Here is a 16864-nt window from a genome sequence, read left to right on the forward strand (position 1 = left end):
ATGAAGCGTGTCTTGCCTGCAAGCCACCCGGCGCGGACGTCACTACGTGCCGCAGTCTTGTGACTGGAGGCGTTTTACAGTAGTGTGCTGAAAAAATGCAAACCACGTCACTTCGAGCGTGTTACAATAAAGCTTCAACATGGACAGTTGGTAACCGGTCACAACGCAGAGCTTGTGTGGGCACTTCATGTTCAAAATTAAAAAGGACAAGGGGACTGAGATAACTTTTAGCAAGAATATGCCCTTACCATGCATACATTTACAAAGAAAATCATTGTAAATGTATGCGTGGTAAAGGAATATTCGTGGTAAAGGTTATGCGTGGTAATGGCATTCGTGTTGTAACGCATGCGTGAAGGCGTGCGTTGCAACGGAATGCGTTGTAACATCATACAACCTTTTGTTTGTCCTGAACATGTTAGTTTATTTTGACAATATGAGTCATGCGCTCCGGGGTCTCCTTTGCGGCAATCAATTATCAAATACAAAAGAGCTTTGGAAAAAGAGGCAAAAAAATAGTACTATATACATGGTTTATTCAGTACCCAATGTTATTGTATCACCATTTGTTCTGCATATCATTTTCAACGCCCATTCATACTTTTGAAAAATGTTTAAAAATTGCTAGTACAAATGGCGATGGGGACTAAAGGGACGACAACATACTCCCTTTCACATCTCCAAACTCTTCTACCAGGACGTCAGTGGCAGAAACTGAGCCACACACATTTACTGTGATTTACTCCACATGTTTTGGAAAGGCTAGAGGGACCACTTGCAATCAGAGACCTGTGTGCGAACACCAGGCCCAATTCAAGTTTCGGCAGAGTCACTGAGTCAGTCATAGCCTTTCATCCTTCAGTTGTCGATAAAGAATACTGTTGAATTTGGTAATAATAATGACATATTATCAGTGTTTGAACACAGTGAACTCACCAGGCTGTAATACCTTATATTGAAACTACTAAAAATGATTTTCTCTGATGGTAGAATGAACCACACACTCTTCGGTCTTGACTGCATTAAATGTTTGCATTGTACAATAACATTTAGATAGTGCTTCCCACAACAGGCCAGACGTTGAAGCGCTTGCCCACGTGATATGTATGATACTCCATGTAGAGTGTGTGGTGCTTGGAAAGTTGATTTGGAACACCACAGTGTATAGTAAGGTTACAAAAGTGAAATACAGACTTTTTGGAAAACACAAGCTTGTTCCTGTGACAAGACAGATGAATGTTGTATTATTAGACTCGTTTTTGTGAAATGCATGTGAAATATATCATTCAATGATGTTGATTTGTCAATTTAAATGCAGATACAGCAGCAATAGTCAATTCCTAAATTTATGGCAGCGCTATAAGAATTCACTTTCCAGGCCAAATGGCATTCAGAGTGACACTTTGTGGATCAGCTTTGGTTCGTCAACGCCATGTGAAAGATGCACTTTTTTATTATTTGTGTAGCTCAATGCATCTTTGAATGTCCTTGTACATCAAACCACTGCCATTGAAAGGACGGCATTCAGGATTGCTAATTTGGAAAAGTGACATATCACCCCTAACCGGTACCAATTGCAGCACCAAGTCACACAGCCGTCTCTCTCCATAGGAGGCTTGTTAAAACTGTACAAATGCTTGCCAACTCGCATGTAAATAAAGCTCGTTTTACTTTTCACAGTGGACTCAGGCTGTCCTGTTCTTGGTTTCCTTTGCCAGCAAAACAGTTCCCAGCCCGTCTGACTCCTCCTGAGCCCTCAACCCTGCTGTGTGATATCTTTATGGCCTTACAAATGAATTGCATGCAGCCTACATAAGCAGGTTTGCTCAAAGTAGGCACTTTCAAATGCAAGCAGTAAAATTCAAGCCATTTGTCTGGAAATAAACCAAAAACACAGAGCCTGGTGGTAACAGATTCCATGGGTTGACACAGACATGCTGCCTTAGGTTGTACTCCTTTCTAGCGTAATCTAATCTTTGAGAAAGGAGCTCCCAGGAGACTGCACTTGCCTTTGGTGCACTGTGCTCTTGTGAACAGGCCACTGCACTGAGCAGGTATGTTAAGAATGGTTATACTGAATAAGCAGCTACCTACATCATTATCATATAAAATCTATTCTTTGATGTCATAACTACACTTTCACAATTGATTAATTAATCGTCTTGATTACTCAAATTTGCTTGAAAATGCATCATTTGCCCACTCTTTTTAAAAACAATTCCCTGACCCCCGCCAGGCCTCTCTAAAGGCAGTCGGGCATGATCTCTTCACTTGCTCTCCACATGGCACTCTTGACGGACTTTTACGCTCACCACTTTCAGATGTCACCAGCCACCACCACCTTCAGACATCACCAGCCGCCACTGGGCAGCAATCAGGTGAGTCACGCTGCTTTTATTTTTTAACATCAAATGTCGCACTACACCCCGTTTAACATCTGGTGAAATATGAAATTGCAGAGGTCATAAGGAATCAATCTAAGGGCTTTAGCAGTCAATGTCTCAGAAAAAAAGACAAAATTATAACTATTTTGCCTTTGAGTAACCTCACACTAAGTAACCACACACCTAAATGAAAGATGATAAATGCTACGTATTAAAGAAATAGAGCGGAAATGCATTATTTTACACTGACGTTATAATACTTCATTTGAATTATCTGCAGAGATTTTGAGCGTAATCAGAGAGAAACAGAATTGAGGTTAATTGGCGCAGTGGGGAATTGTGACTTCTCAATTACAATGCTATGAGAATGCAGCCTATGACTTAAAGCACTGTGAATATGCACTTCGCTTTACAATTGTATCACACGCAATATTAAAGAGGCTGACACAAAATGGACAGACATTTAGTGTTCATTATAAAGGAAGTGTTAACCTTCAATTTCAGGGGTTTTGCAGCAGTACCATGCATGCACGGTAGCGCTTCTTAAAGCCAGTTTTTATGTTGATCATACAGCAGCTCTGTCCAGACAGACCTAAACACTGCTTATATTTCTGTTGTAGTTCCTAGAGCTGCCGCAATGTTTAGAAGGGCAGTCTCTCTCAATTACTCCGTACTCTTAGTAGCCATAAAAGTTTGAACGCGCTGTGTAACCTTCCTTCCATGTGCTGTCGCTGAGGCCTCGAGTGGAACAGCCCTGCCCCCCCCCCCCCCCGCGCGCTTCCAGGGCAATGAGAACGCGGTGGGGGCTTCCTGTTGTGCTGTTGGTAATGGAGGAGCGCATATGCCTGCTGCTCTACTTTATCCCACGCATTTATATATACCCCTCCCCCCTCTTGGTCCATACGGCGCGGGAAGGGAGGGTAGGAACAAAAAATTATTTTACTTAGGAAAGTGCCTCCAGCGTGGACCGGCAGCGCGCGCCTACCGCTGCCTGCCTCACGAGACACATAGCAGGGCAGGACAGGGGCCCGCCAGAGCCTGCGGAGCACCGTCTGCAGTCTGCCTGCTACGTTCGCAGCGCGCTATATTTGCGTCCACGACGGAGGAGGGGTTATGGGTTTGCTGTACCTGAGCCGAGGCTGTCGTGGATCCTCAGGGGCCCGCGCAGGCTGTAGAGTAGGCACAGCAACACGCAGAACCAAATGGCCCACAAGTAGCTCCAATACCAGGACATGCAGCCTTTCATGTGCTCGGGCAAGCCCGGGACAGATTCAGCCATGCTCCCGCTGTTGCCTCCGCCTCCTCCTGCTGCCGCCACCGCGGGGCCTCGGTGTATGCTGGGATGATTCACAGCTCCAAAACGCAGGCTGTCCCTCTCTAGCTCATGTTTGCTCTCAGGTTCGCTGCAGCTTCCCCTCATCATGGAAAGAGATCAGCTGCTAACAGACTCTGGCCGCGCTCCCACCAAGAGAGACTTCATCTGCCCCGGTTTTACATCGCCCCCTTAGTCCATTCTAAAACTTTTCAAAGTTCCGTCTCTTCATCTAAGCTTTGTTACGTAAACTGCCTATTCATACATAAAGGCTGCCGTAGTTACGCAAGCACCATTGTTTCATTGGGATCTAGGGAGGCTCTTAAACACCTGAATCAAAACCCCACCCATACGCATGTTGTTATTAGTACAAGGCATACAAATATTGTTTTGACGACCGCGGTTTTGCAGTAATATAAAACAAATGCCACAATTGTAAATTAGAGAACGTTTACCTTTGCTTATATTTCAAAATTGTCGAACGCCAATATTTTTAATTACTTATTACAGTATTTAAAGCACAATTAAAAGAAAACATCGGCGAATCAATTTTTTTAATTTTTTTTATTTAATTTTTTTACTGCTTCCATGTGAAATACCCAGTATGTGAACATTATACAACCCATCTGGTAAATTGAGTATTAAAAGTAGGTTTTCGGTAATAGCATCAAACCATAATTAAAGAAGATCTGAGTATATAAATAGGTGCAGCCTTTTCTAGGATGACCATCGTCGATTAACGTGATCATTATAATTATTAATTACTATATCATACCAGTGGGCGTCTTGTAACTGCGTATAACATAATTTAATTAGGAATTCATCATAAATACACTGCATGTATGCCAAGGCATGTTATAACTCGAGAGGGGGATTTTGAGATACAACAGAGTAAGAAGGTCCATTGCATTAAATTGGGGTAAGTTTAAAAAAAAAACTTTAAAATCTGATCCAAAATTGAGACGTAACAAAACAATTTCTGGTACAACTGTAAACACGAGAATATACCAGTGCGTTCTTCTCCACCTAACCATCCCCATGGCAGAAGAAGTTATTTGACACTTTGTAAATATAACTAACTGTGAAAAATCTCCATCCTGAGTATGGGGAGGTTTGGAATGTAGGACCATGGGAGTAAGTACCCTGCAGGGGCAGTTGGTATTGAACTTGCCCCAAAAATCTGACACTCCAAGGTTCGGAATTTATTGGGCATGATAAATAAAACCTTTTTAAAAAAACTTGTGAAAATTATAACAAAAAAACTCATCAAGAGGTGAGTTTGCTTAAGAAATCACTTTGTTGGTTTTGAATGTGTTAAATTTGAAAGGCAGGTTTTAAAAAACGATTTCTAGCTTCCTTCACCGGCATGCTGGGACAAATAAAGCGAATGTGCTTAATGTCTTGAGTCCCACCATTGCCGAGTCGCCACATACCGTTCTTATTTCCTTTATCAGACCAGTACTTAAAAAAAAATATTTAGGTGTAAAATGCCCAATCTTAACATGAGTAAAATTCACCTGACACTATGTTCCAAAGAAAACTTTAAATATTCTTAATTCTCACGAGGAGGAGCTTCGCGCGCATCCAAGATGGTCGCGTGAGCACAGGGCTCCCCGGACCCTTGCCGCTCCTCGCAACTTATCCTGACATAATCCTGGATTTGTGGACGGATTCTGGAAGATGAACCTTGGCTGAACCCATAACTCTTCTCAGAACGAAAATCGGACCGGGGAGACCTGAAATACAGCGTCCCGCAGTTTGGAGGCCCACCTGGGAGCTGTGCCCGGTGCTTTGGTGAACCGTGGGGCCAGGGAGTAGTTGAACAACAACGGCATCGGCGCCTTGCCAATGACCGCGCCCCCACTTTCAGTTTCGCTTTTGCACTTCTGCATGTCCTGATCGAGGAGCGACTTTGCACGGCTGGGGCGTCCTCCGGCCTTGGTACCGGACTGATTTCTGCCTTTTCCTCAACTCTCCCGAGCGGGCTCTCGGACAGTCTGTGTCTGATCTGCTGGTGCCCCTTTGCTATCAGTCCGGGCGGACCCCACCGGTGAGCATCGCCCGACATGGGGGGCAAGGGGGATCCCGAGAAACGGAAGACCAAGACATCCCTGCGTGGAGGACCGGTCCAGAGTAACATCATGGATCGCTATACCCAGGGTAAAGGGACCCCCGGGCCGGCGGGTGCCGTCATGGAGGACTCCGGTGGGGGTCCGTCCGTCCCCACGGAATTGTCGCTGCAGGACGTTATGGGCGCCATCAACGGCATAAGGGAGACCATCGCCCAGCAGTACCAGGCTCTGGCCCGTAAAATTGACACGGTTGCCATTGATGTTACGTTAATCCGGGCGGATCTCTCCAAGACTAACGAGAGGGTTCAATCGCTGGACTTGAGGACATCCACTCTTGTCACGGATGTATCAGACCTCCAGGCAACTCTTGGCGATCTAAAGTCTGCTAACGACGCGATGTCCCGGCGGCTGGAGGATTCCGAAGGTCGGGCACGACGCAATAATATCCGTGTCATAGGTGTACCGGAGACTTCCAACAATCGTCCGGTGGACCTTATGGTCGAGGACCTCATCCTCAATCATCTTGCTCCTTCAGGCCTGAGCAAGTTCTTCGCCGTGGAGCGTGCCCATCGTGTCCCGGGCGGTAGGCCTCGACCAGGCGCTCCCCCGAGGCCTATCATTGCAAGACTTTTTCATTACAGAGACCGGGATGCGATCTTGCAGGCCTCGAGGGTGCACGGCCCAGTTAAATATGAGAATTCCTCCGTCAACCTCTTTCCGGACTTCACCCAACTCGTTCAAAAACAGAGAATGAACTTTCAGGGGGTGAAGCGCCGTCTTCGAGAACTGGACATTAAATACTCTATGCTGTTTCCTGCCCGGCTTCGTGTGGAATATGAAGATCGGACTCTCTTCTTTGAACGCCCTGACACAGTGAGTGACTGGTTGGATTCCCTGCCGGAACCGGGAGACCGAACTGGGCGTACTGGCGGTGCCGAGGGCGGTGGGCCTCTGCAGGAATGATTCTTGGTCCTCCACTTTGACATTTCCTTCTGTGCTCAGCCAGGTTCTACTTCACTTGTATATTTGGTCTATTAATGTTTCGTCTGGGTGCGGGCGGGGACGGATCCCTTTCCTCCTCTAGGGTCTTTTTGTAGCATGGGATTGTTAGGGCGACAGGCACACTGCAAGTTGGGGGGGCTGTATAGTCCGCAGGGGTGCAGGGTGGGGGGGTGGCAATGGTGTGGGGGTGGGAGGGTGGCAGTGGTGGTTGGGTTGTGTGTTTTTTCTTTTCAAGGCGGTGTTATTGTTTTCTTTCAGTTTCAGGTGTCTGGCTGCGTGCCCGGGGACTCCAGCTTCTTGTGTTGGGATGGGGGGGGACGGGTTGAAACTGATGTCTTGGAACGTCAACGGATTGGGGGACCGTATCAAACGTGGGGTGGTGTTGCAATATTTGCGTCGAGTGGCCCCTGATGTGGTATTTCTTCAAGAGACACACTTGGTGGGAAATGTATGTCATGCTATGAACAGGGGGGGCTACCGACTGGTCGCACACTCTGGCTTCACCACTGGCTCCAGAAATGTGGGCATCTTACTGCGCTCTTCCCTCCCGCTTGAGATTGACAAAGTTACTCTTGATGATAGAGGGCGCTATGCGTCTTTGACTGGGCGGTGGGAGGGGCAAACTCTTTCATTGGTTTCGGTCTATGTTCCCCCGGGCCTCCAGACCTCCACTTTCTCTGATGTGGGTCGTATGTTACTTGAACTTCCTGACAGTCTCCTGATTGTGGGTGGGGATTTTAATTCCGTGATTTCTGGCGAGTTAGATCGCTACCCTCCCAGGGCACTCTCTGCCGCCCAGGCGTGGCTCAGCGGGTTCTTGGACACTTTCGGTCTGGTGGACTGCTGGAGGTTGATACATCCGACACAGAGTCAGTACACATTCCACTCCGGGGCCCACGGGAGTCTTTCCAGACTAGACTATTTTCTAATGCCCGCGGCCCAGACCACCCGGGTCCGGGAGGTCAAACACCTGGCCCGGGGCATTTCCGATCATTCCCCATTGTGGCTCCTCTTCGACACCGGGATGCGATCAGCCGGGCGGATCGCCCCCATTAACCCCTGGTACTTGCGTGACCCCAAGATTCGCACGGGTCTGATTAAGTCGCTTGATCAGTATTTTCTGGAGAATGAGGGGTCCGTCTTGTCCTCAGTGTCCCTGTGGGAGGCCTTCAAAACGGTCCTCCGAGGACACGCCCTATCCCTGATCGTGGAGGCCAAGAAAGCTAAGAGCGGGGAGGTGGTGGCATTGGAGGCTGAGATATCGGGGTTGGAGGCTGCCTTGGAGACGGGTGTCACTCAGGACGGGCTTCATGCCCTCAGCCTGAAGCAGTTCGAATACAAGTCCCTTGTCACGGATGCTGCTCGGACAATGTACAGGGAACAGCAGGGTAGACTGTATGATGCTGGGGATAAGGCGGGTAAATTGATTGCTTGGCTTGATAAGAAGGAGAGAGTGAATCGAGTGGTCCCCGTGCTTCAGACGTCGGAGGGAGTGAGTGTGACTGACCCTGGTGAGATTGTGGAGTGTTTTGCGGACTACTTCTGTGCTGTGTACTCCCCGGTGTCTACTAGAGATGAGGCTGACTCTCGTCACTTGTTGAAGGACATTGCTTTGCCCTGCTTGTCGGTGGAGGAGCGTGAGCTCATGGATGCCCCACTTTCGGTTGACGAGATTGCAACCGCGATTCGTTCCCTTCGCTCAGGCAAGGCTATGGGCCCCAACGGACTCCCGATTGAACTCTATAAACCGCAACCGGACAAACTTGCGCCATTTCTCCGTCGTATGTTCTCGGAGTCGCTTGAACTCGGCTCTCTCCCTGATGACCAACGCCTGGCCACTATAGTCGTGATTCCCAAGGACGGTAAGCCTCTGGACCGTTGCGCCTCGTATAGGCCTATTTCTCTGCTGAACGCAGAGCCGAAAATCCTTGCCAAGGTTCTTGCGAACCGCCTGCTTACTGTTGTTTGCGATCTGGTGCATCCGGACCAATCCGGTTTCATCCCGCACCGGAATACGGCCCTTAACTTGCGGCGCCTGCATGGCGTACTTGCGAGGGCGGAATATCTTTCAGAGCCGGCCATCTTGGTTTCCTTGGACGCCACGATGGCCTTTGATACGATAGAATGGCCATATCTTTGGGCCGCCCTGGCAAAATTTGGCTTCGGGGCGGGATTTATTAATTGGGTTAAACTTTTATACGCTGCCCCGCTGGCACAGGTGGTCGTTAATGGGAGGGTTTCCCGGCCCTTCGTTCTTGGGAGGGGCACTAGGCAGGGGTGTCCGTTGTCTCCCCTGCTCTTCGCGTTAGCTTTGGAACCGCTCGCTGCTTGGCCCCGTTGGGAACCGTCGATAAGAGGTATTCAGTGGGCCCCTGGCTTCGAGGATCGTGTTTCGTTGTACGCGGACGACATTCTCTTGTACCTTACCTCACCACGTAAGTCACTCAATGTGCTCTTTGACATCCTCACTTCCTTTGGCAAGAACTCTGGTTTGATCATTAACTGGTCCAAATCTTGTGTCTATGCTATATCCGGTGGCTTTCCTCTATTGCCTTCTCGTTTTCCCATTAAGGCGTCCAGCTCCGGCTTTACGTACCTGGGGGTGTACGTCTCATTGGATCCTGCTGTCCGCTACGAGCATAATCTCCTCTCTCCACTTCGGAGATTGAGGCTAGACGTGGCCCGTTGGCATAAGCTTCCCTTGTCTCCCCTCGGTCGCGCGGCACTTTTTAAAATGATGTCTCTTCCCCGATTTCTTTACGCACTTCAGAACTCCTTTGATGATATTCCGGCGGCCTACTTCCGGGAAGTGGAGAGCTTACAAAGGAGACTTGTTTGGGGCGGTTGTGCACGTATTGCTCTTGCAAAACTGACTCTCCCCTGGTACGACGGGGGCATCGCGCTCCCGGACATCAGGAGGTACTATTGGGCTTCCCAGCTATCTGCTATCAACCATGCCACATACTCACCTGGTCCGAATCCGGCTTTCGAAATGGATAGATTTTTGTTGCCTGGCGGCAACTTTAACAGAGCGCTTTACTCTCGATCGGCTGGGAGGACCTTAACCGGTCCCACTAAGATTGCAGTACGCTTGTGGAAGGCTGCGAATGTGGCCATGGGCTGGAATGATCGCTTGATGGGCGCGACCCCTTTGTTCGCGTCTGAAAGATTGGGAAGCCTTTGGACGACGAAGGGATTCGAGCGTTGGGACACGATTGGCATCAGCAGAGTAGGTGACCTTTGGGTGAAGGGTGCGGTTAAATCCTTCACTGCGCTGCAGAGTGAGTACGAATTGAGTGAGAGGGAGTTCTTTAGGTACGCTCAGGTTCGCCACGCCTTGCTCTCGGCCATCGGGGCGGGGACTGCAGTCCCTGTGTCTTCGCCACTCGAGGACCGCATACTCGACGGTCACTTGCCCGACAGTACTATTTCCCTCATCTATTTATTTATTTATTTATTTTAGTGTTTTATAGAGCGCGAACATGACCCATAAGGGTATCAGAGCGCTTTACATGGTTAACAGGAAAGAAAAAACATCATAGAGAAACAGTGCAAACAGTAAAGTATCAAAAGCAAAGAAATATAGCATAAAGGGGGGGGATGAGGTAGCATGGGGGCAAAGGGAGCACACATGAGAACTAAAATTCAATCTAGGGTTGGCAGAGACCGTGGCCCCCTTGGGTCTCGATGGAGTCCGGTAATAGGGTTGCGGAAGGCGCAATAGTCATGGAATCAGGCAGCAAGTCATATCTGCTTAGAGGAGGACTTAGTACAGGAATTTACCCATGAGGAAGGTTTTGGCTTCCTTCTTGAAGCGAGCAAGAGTGGGGATTCTTCTGATAGCGGGCGGGAAGGAGTTCCAAATTCTTGGTGCTGCCCCGGTGAATGCCCTATTGTAGGTTCTTTTTTTACGAAAGTGGGCGGGTCGGAGCAGGAGACTGTTAGTGGATCGAGATTTCCTGTTTCCTCCCGATAGCACCAGCTTCTGTGAAAGGTATGCAGGGGAGTTTGCGTATAAGGCCTTGTGTGTAATGCACGCCAGTTTCAGCTGTATTCTGGCCTCTAGAGGGAGCCAGTTTAGGGCTTTCAGATGTGGAGAGATGTGGTCGAATTTCCTGGTGCCGGTGAGTAGTCTGGCAGCCGCGTTGAGACAGGCTTTTAGCGGTGCCAAGGAGCGCTTGGGTAGGCCTGTGAGGGTGGAGCATCCAAATTCCAGTCTGGATATGACTAGAGCTTGGACTGCCATTTTCAAATCTGGAGCATCGATGAAGGGTTTTAATTTCCAGAGGTAGCTCAGGTGGAATCTGGCTGCCTTGGCCATTGAATTAATGTGGTCACGCATGTTCAGGTTGCAGTCAAGAAATATGCCCAGTGATTTGGCGGAGTCCACGATGGTCGGGGGACAATTTAGGGCTGTGATGGCCTTGAACCACACCTGTAGCTCCGGGTTGGCTTTGGATGGGGAGATCAGGAGAAATTCAGTTTTCTTGGCGTTGAGTTTTAGTTGGTTAGTAGCAAGCCACTGAACGGTTAGTTTCAGGGTTTCGTTCAGGGCGAGGACCTCCTTGAGTGAGGAGATATTGATGTAAATTTGGGTGTCATCCGCGTACATGTGGTAGGAGATATTGGCGGAGCGTAGAATTTCAGTGAGAGGCTCCAAGTAAAGATTAAAGAGGGTAGGAGACAGGGTTGAGCCTTGAGGGACTCCAACCGTGACCGGGGTGGGAGCGGATAGTTTGCCGTCAATGAGGAATCTTTGAGATCGGTTATGGAGGAAGGACCTGAACCATTCAAGGACAACGCCATCCAGACCCATCCTGTGTTTAAGGCGTTCAAGTAGTTTTTCATGATTGACCGTGTCGAAGGCGGAAGATAGATCTAAAAGGATTAGGAGGCATGTTTTGCCTTGGTCCAGGGCTTGGAGGGCGTCGTCCACAATGTGGAGCATGGTTGTTTCAGTGCTGTGCCCTGGTCTGAATCCCGATTGGAAGTCGTCCAGCAGGTGGAAGTTGTCGATGTGTTGACTAAGCTGGTATTGTACGCATTTCTCTAACACTTTGGCTAGTAGGGGTATATTAGAGATGGGTCTGAAATTGTCTGGTGCGGCGGGGTCAAGCGTTGTTTTTTTTAGAATAGGAAGGACTTGGCCGGCTTTCAGGGGGTCCGGAATCGATCCCTGCTGGAGGGAGGCGTTGATCATCGCGGTCCAGCAAGGAACAATGGCACGGGAGGCCGCAGCGAGGCAGTTGGATGGTAGCGGGTCATTGAAGTGGTTGTTTGGTTTTAATGTAGAGAGGATTTTAGCAATGGAGTCTTCGTCGTAGATTTTGAAGTCAGTCCAGCGAGCTTCGTTATTGGGTAAGGTCGAGGATGAGGGTGCATGGGGAGGCAGTTGGTCATGAGGGGGTTGAGCGCAAGAGGCGGTACTAAGTTCGATTCCTAGGGAGGCAGTTTTTTCGGCGAAGAAGGAGGAGAATTCATCCGACGATATAAGAGATTTCGGTGATTCTTTAGGGGTTTTGGCCAGCTTGTTTGATTGAAGTTTAACCAGTTCAAAGAGCTTGCGGGGCCTATTCGTGGCATTCCCCAGTTCGGATCTGAAGTAATCTTATTTTGAGTTGAGGATGTGTCTGTTGTAGGAGTTTCTTGCCTGCCGGAGAAGTTTGAGGTGCTCGGTAGATGGGTGCTGCCTCCATATTCTTTCGGCTTGACGTAGGGATCTTCTCTCTGAGTTGAGGGAGGCGGAGAACCAGGGGTTTCTGTCTTTGATTTGTGTTCTCTTTAGTTTCAGGGGGGCAAGGTCGTCTAGAATGTTCGACATAGACGCCGAATAATGGTCATAGAGGACATTGATTGTGGTAGTGTTCGAGGTCGGGTAGAGCTCAAGTTTGCAGCGAGCCTCCAGCTTCGTAAGGTCCAGATTTTTGGTGTCCCTGATCCAGCGTTTGGGAATCATCGGTTGTGGGGGCTTAGTCTTGATTGATCCGGGTAGGATGAAGGAGATGGTGTGGTGGTCGGACCAGTCACAAGGGTCGATAGAGATGAGTTTGACTACGGAGTCCTTGGATATGATCCAGTCCAGGGTGGCTCCTTTTGAGTGAGTTGGTAGGGAGCAGGATTGAGTCAGGGCTTGGTCATTTAGGAGGTCTTTGATGGTATTGACGTGAGGGTCATTGGGGTCATTCCAGTGGAGATTGAAATCACCGAGGAAGATCTCTTTGGAATTAGAGGAAATTTTTGAGGTGATGACTTCCAGTAGATGATCGGTGAAAGAGTCAAAAACTGATAAACACTCGGGCGGTTCTCCTCGTGCGTCTGCGGGAGGCGTGGATCGGGGATGGAGTGGAACTGGACGACGAAGACTGGCAGTCTGCGCTGTCCTCCCCTAAGGAGGTGGCTATACCCGCGCGTCTCCGTCTTGTCCAACTTAAAATTCTCCACCGTGTCTACGTGACGGGCCCTCGTTTAGTTCTGATGGGTTTCTCTGAAGACGGGCTCTGTAGACGCGGCTGTGGGCTCAGCGCTACTTTTCTCCATGTTCTCTGGGAGTGCCGTGAGGTTGCGGAGTTTTGGCGCCGGGTGCATGCTGTCATGGAATGTGTCACTGGGGTCGCCCTGTTGCCTGAGGTTCGCCGATGTGTGCTGAACGTGTGGGAGCCTAACGATTATAATGCGGCTCAGACTCGGTGGGCGGCCCTTGGGAACATGGTTGCTAAGAGGGACATCGCACAGCTTTGGGGTTCCCGGCGGCCTCCCACTGTGTCAGTATGGAAGGAGAACATGGACTGGTGCATGTGCAGAGAGAAGACTGTGTATGTGGCCCGGGGTAAGCCGGGGGCGTGGGGTAGAATTTGGGGCCAGTGGAACGCGTATCGTGGGAACATCTGCACACCCCCCCTCGTGGATTCATCTGATGTTGCCTTGTCCCCCTGACCCTGGGGTTCCCGGACTATTGCATTTCACCTGTAGATGGTTGTGGCTCTCCCGTCGCCCCCACCTCCCCCTTGATCATCCTCATTGCCCACCCGAGGGTGGAGTTGGTACTGTGTGGTCCCTTAGCCGTGGTTCGACGCCTCTTTCTCGATGGTTTCCGCCTTGTTTTCTGGTGTTATTTTATTTTTCCTTTTCGTTTGCATTTCTAAAATTTATGTATCCGGATAACTTCTGAGGTGCACTCAGTACTTTGTCAATTCGGCTGAGCCCCAGGGGGCCCACTACTTCCTTGATGTTGTTGAACATGTATATATTAGCGGCCGGCCCCGGTGGTTGTAGGCCCATGTTTGTATTGATTTTTGTGTGCAATAAAGGTTTAAAAAAAAAAAAAAAAAAAATATTCTTAATTCTGTCTAAAATAAATACTGTCAAAATAAGGCTTATATGTTTCTAACAGTGAACAGTGTGAAATGTCAAGGGTTTAGCTTATTCTGGCCGCCATATTTTATTAGAAACACTTTAAGTTGTGCTGGTGTCCACAGCAGCAAGTAGTCAATAGTACACTGGAATTGCGCTTGTGCAACCCTAATATTATTATTATTAAAAGTAGACATTTTTACTTTTCCATTTAAAGTTTCCTGCCTTAGAAAGTCTCTTAGGATGCCTTCCGGTGTGTGTAATAAATTGTAGGCCCATCCAATTACGTTCGCCAAAGATGTGGAATAGGTGCAACACAGGGAAAGTTCTAAACATAATGCTTGGACAGGAATTGCTTGGCTTAGGGAGATTTTCTTCCGTAGAAGCTTCCCTTCGAATACCTTTAAAACAGACCAATTGGTTATGGGAATATTTCCTAGGGCATAAGATATATCGGAAGGTATCTTTGCCCGATAAATATCCAAGAGGGTTATAAAATGGGCATACTGGAGAAACAGTGAAACCTTTTTAAAGCACCTGTATGAGCTATTAACGTGAGGCCTATGTGGAAAAGATGAGATGTATTTTCTAGCTACTGGAAGAAGACCCTTTCAAGGGATGTGTAAGTTTTTACTATGTCCAGGAGCCTTTCACCCAACCTCCATTTAAAAGTGCGATACTACGTCTTTCCTCTAAAAGGCAACACCTTGGTCTTAGAGACATTTATTTTCAGAAAGTTATCCTCCGCATGCTTAAAAAGGATATTGACGTTTCGCTAAAGGCTGATAGGTGTGAGGTTAAAGATGACTACGTCACCAACGTACAGTAAAACATGCAGATTTTGAAGAGCAATTTGAGAGGAAAATTATTAATAAGGCTGGTAAATCACTGAGATAAATTGTAAACAAAACCATAGAAAAAATAAATGCCTGTTTCCATCCATTTTGTGTTAAAATCTGGGGAGACAGTCCCTTGTCCCCCCCCCCCTCCCCCCCCCATTAAAATTCTACATCAAGTGGATGAATGAAGTGCAATAATAAGTCTTAACAAATCGCCAGGAATCCCCAGTTTAACCAGTTTTCTCTAAAGGGTAGGTCTGTCGACCCTATCAAATGAAGTAGAACAGCCAACATACATGGAGTATATAACATGCAATTTAAACACCACATATTTATCGATACCAGTTTGACTATTGCAATGCTATCAGTCTCTGAGTATTTCGGTCTAAAACCCAGCTGAACTAACGGAATCACACCCATAGGGTATGCCCATTTCTTGAGATGGTCCACAACGCTGGAGGCAAACATCTTCCCTGTTGCACTTAGTAGGGTGATGTGACGATAATAACTAGTAGAAAGACCAGAGCCTTTTTTATGTTTTTACGGACAGCTATACTTCCTGTCCATGAATTTGCCTCACAGCATAACAATAGGAGAGAAGGGGGTGAGAAGTTTTCTCCCGCCTTCTGGATCGCTGTGCATTACTTTTATAGGGATCTCATCAGGGCCAATCCCATGGAAGAGCTTGCTTTTCTTATGTAACTCTAGATCTGTTTTCCCTTTGGTGGTATTGTATGCCAATCAAGCACATGCAATGACTTTAGGGGCTCCTCACAGTTATATGGAACGGAGCTGTTCGCATAGAGTTCAGAGAGATAGTTGATCCATTCTGACGAAGGGATGGGTATAGCAGTAGGATTTTTCCTACTGCCTGTGATTTTTGTAATAAACTGGCGAAAGATTTTGTAGTTTTTCTGAAATGCTGCTTGTTGCAGATCCACCCAATGCTTATCCATCATTTTTTTGTTAATTTCTCATAGGGATGGATCGGCCATAGCGGGCATCGTGCGTTTTCCAGGGAGGCTGGAAGGGTGGGGGCCGGTTTTGTTACTAGGGACCGGTTTTGCAGCAGTGCTACAATATCAGCCCCCAGTAACAAAAGCAGCAGTGCCTCACACTTGCACCCCCCCCCCCCCCCCCCGGGGGGCTTGTTAAAAAAAAATTGGCAAGGCTTCTTTGGGCTCCCAGTTCGGTTCTGTTAACAGCAATTTTTTCTCCTTTTCCTTCGCATAGCATGAATTTCTTTGATCCTGGTGACTGAAAAATCAATCAACTGGTGTTGAATGAGCTTATTTGCTTTTTACAAGAGATCGGAATCCTTTGGATCTTTAATGGGAAATACCTTTTCCTTTCGAGGTATCCACCTCCTCTGAATCTCTGACACAGCATCTGAAACTATACCCTCAATTATTTGGATAGGATTCCTTTCAGCTAATGTATGTTGAGTCCACAGAGACATGACTACTGTATTCATCCTAGTTATGTTTTTAAAATTCCCAATGATTCAACCTTAATTACAGGCTATAGTAGCTGCACACTTTCGTTCTGTTAGAGACCAAGAAAGCTTTCGTTGTAATTGCAATTCTAGCTTTGTATTTAGTATTGCATAATCACTGCCTTGAACAAACTCAGAATGAAAGAATGATAAAAAAAAAAAAAGTTTGTAACTCATTATAATATAAATCAATAAGAGAGGAGCCTGTAACGTCCTTTCTTGTATAAGCTACCGGAACATCCCCATCAATTCTTCCATTTAGGATCACACCATTTATTCTGTGCAGCTGATCCAATAGCATTCTTCCTCGTTTGGCTGCCTTTGATTTAGGCAGGAAGAGTGGCTCCATGATGGACCAGGCTTCGTCCAGATCCCTATTTTTATGGGCTTTTATTTAGGAGTTTAAAATG

General features: G+C 47.7%; 1 protein-coding gene across 3 annotated transcripts in view; it reads right to left on the reverse strand.

Moving 5' to 3' along the window:
* The window catches only part of ST7 (suppression of tumorigenicity 7), a 614758-nt gene extending 610779 nt beyond the window's left edge, over positions 1 to 3979 (reverse strand). Inside the window, exon 1 of one of the 3 annotated variants that reach the window (XM_085653135.1) lies at positions 3513 to 3979. In XM_085653135.1, coding sequence (XP_085509261.1) covers positions 3513 to 3807 — 295 coding nt within the window. In that variant the 5' untranslated portion in view covers positions 3808 to 3979. The remainder of the gene's footprint in view (positions 1 to 3512) is intronic. The other 2 variants (XM_085653132.1, XM_085653133.1) reach the window with 2 other exon arrangements.
* Positions 3980 to 16864: the final 12885 nt, after the last annotated feature.

This window comes from Triturus cristatus, chromosome 4_1 (genome assembly GCF_964204655.1).
Source record: "Triturus cristatus chromosome 4_1, aTriCri1.1, whole genome shotgun sequence".
NCBI classification, from domain to species: Eukaryota; Metazoa; Chordata; class Amphibia; order Caudata; family Salamandridae; genus Triturus; species Triturus cristatus.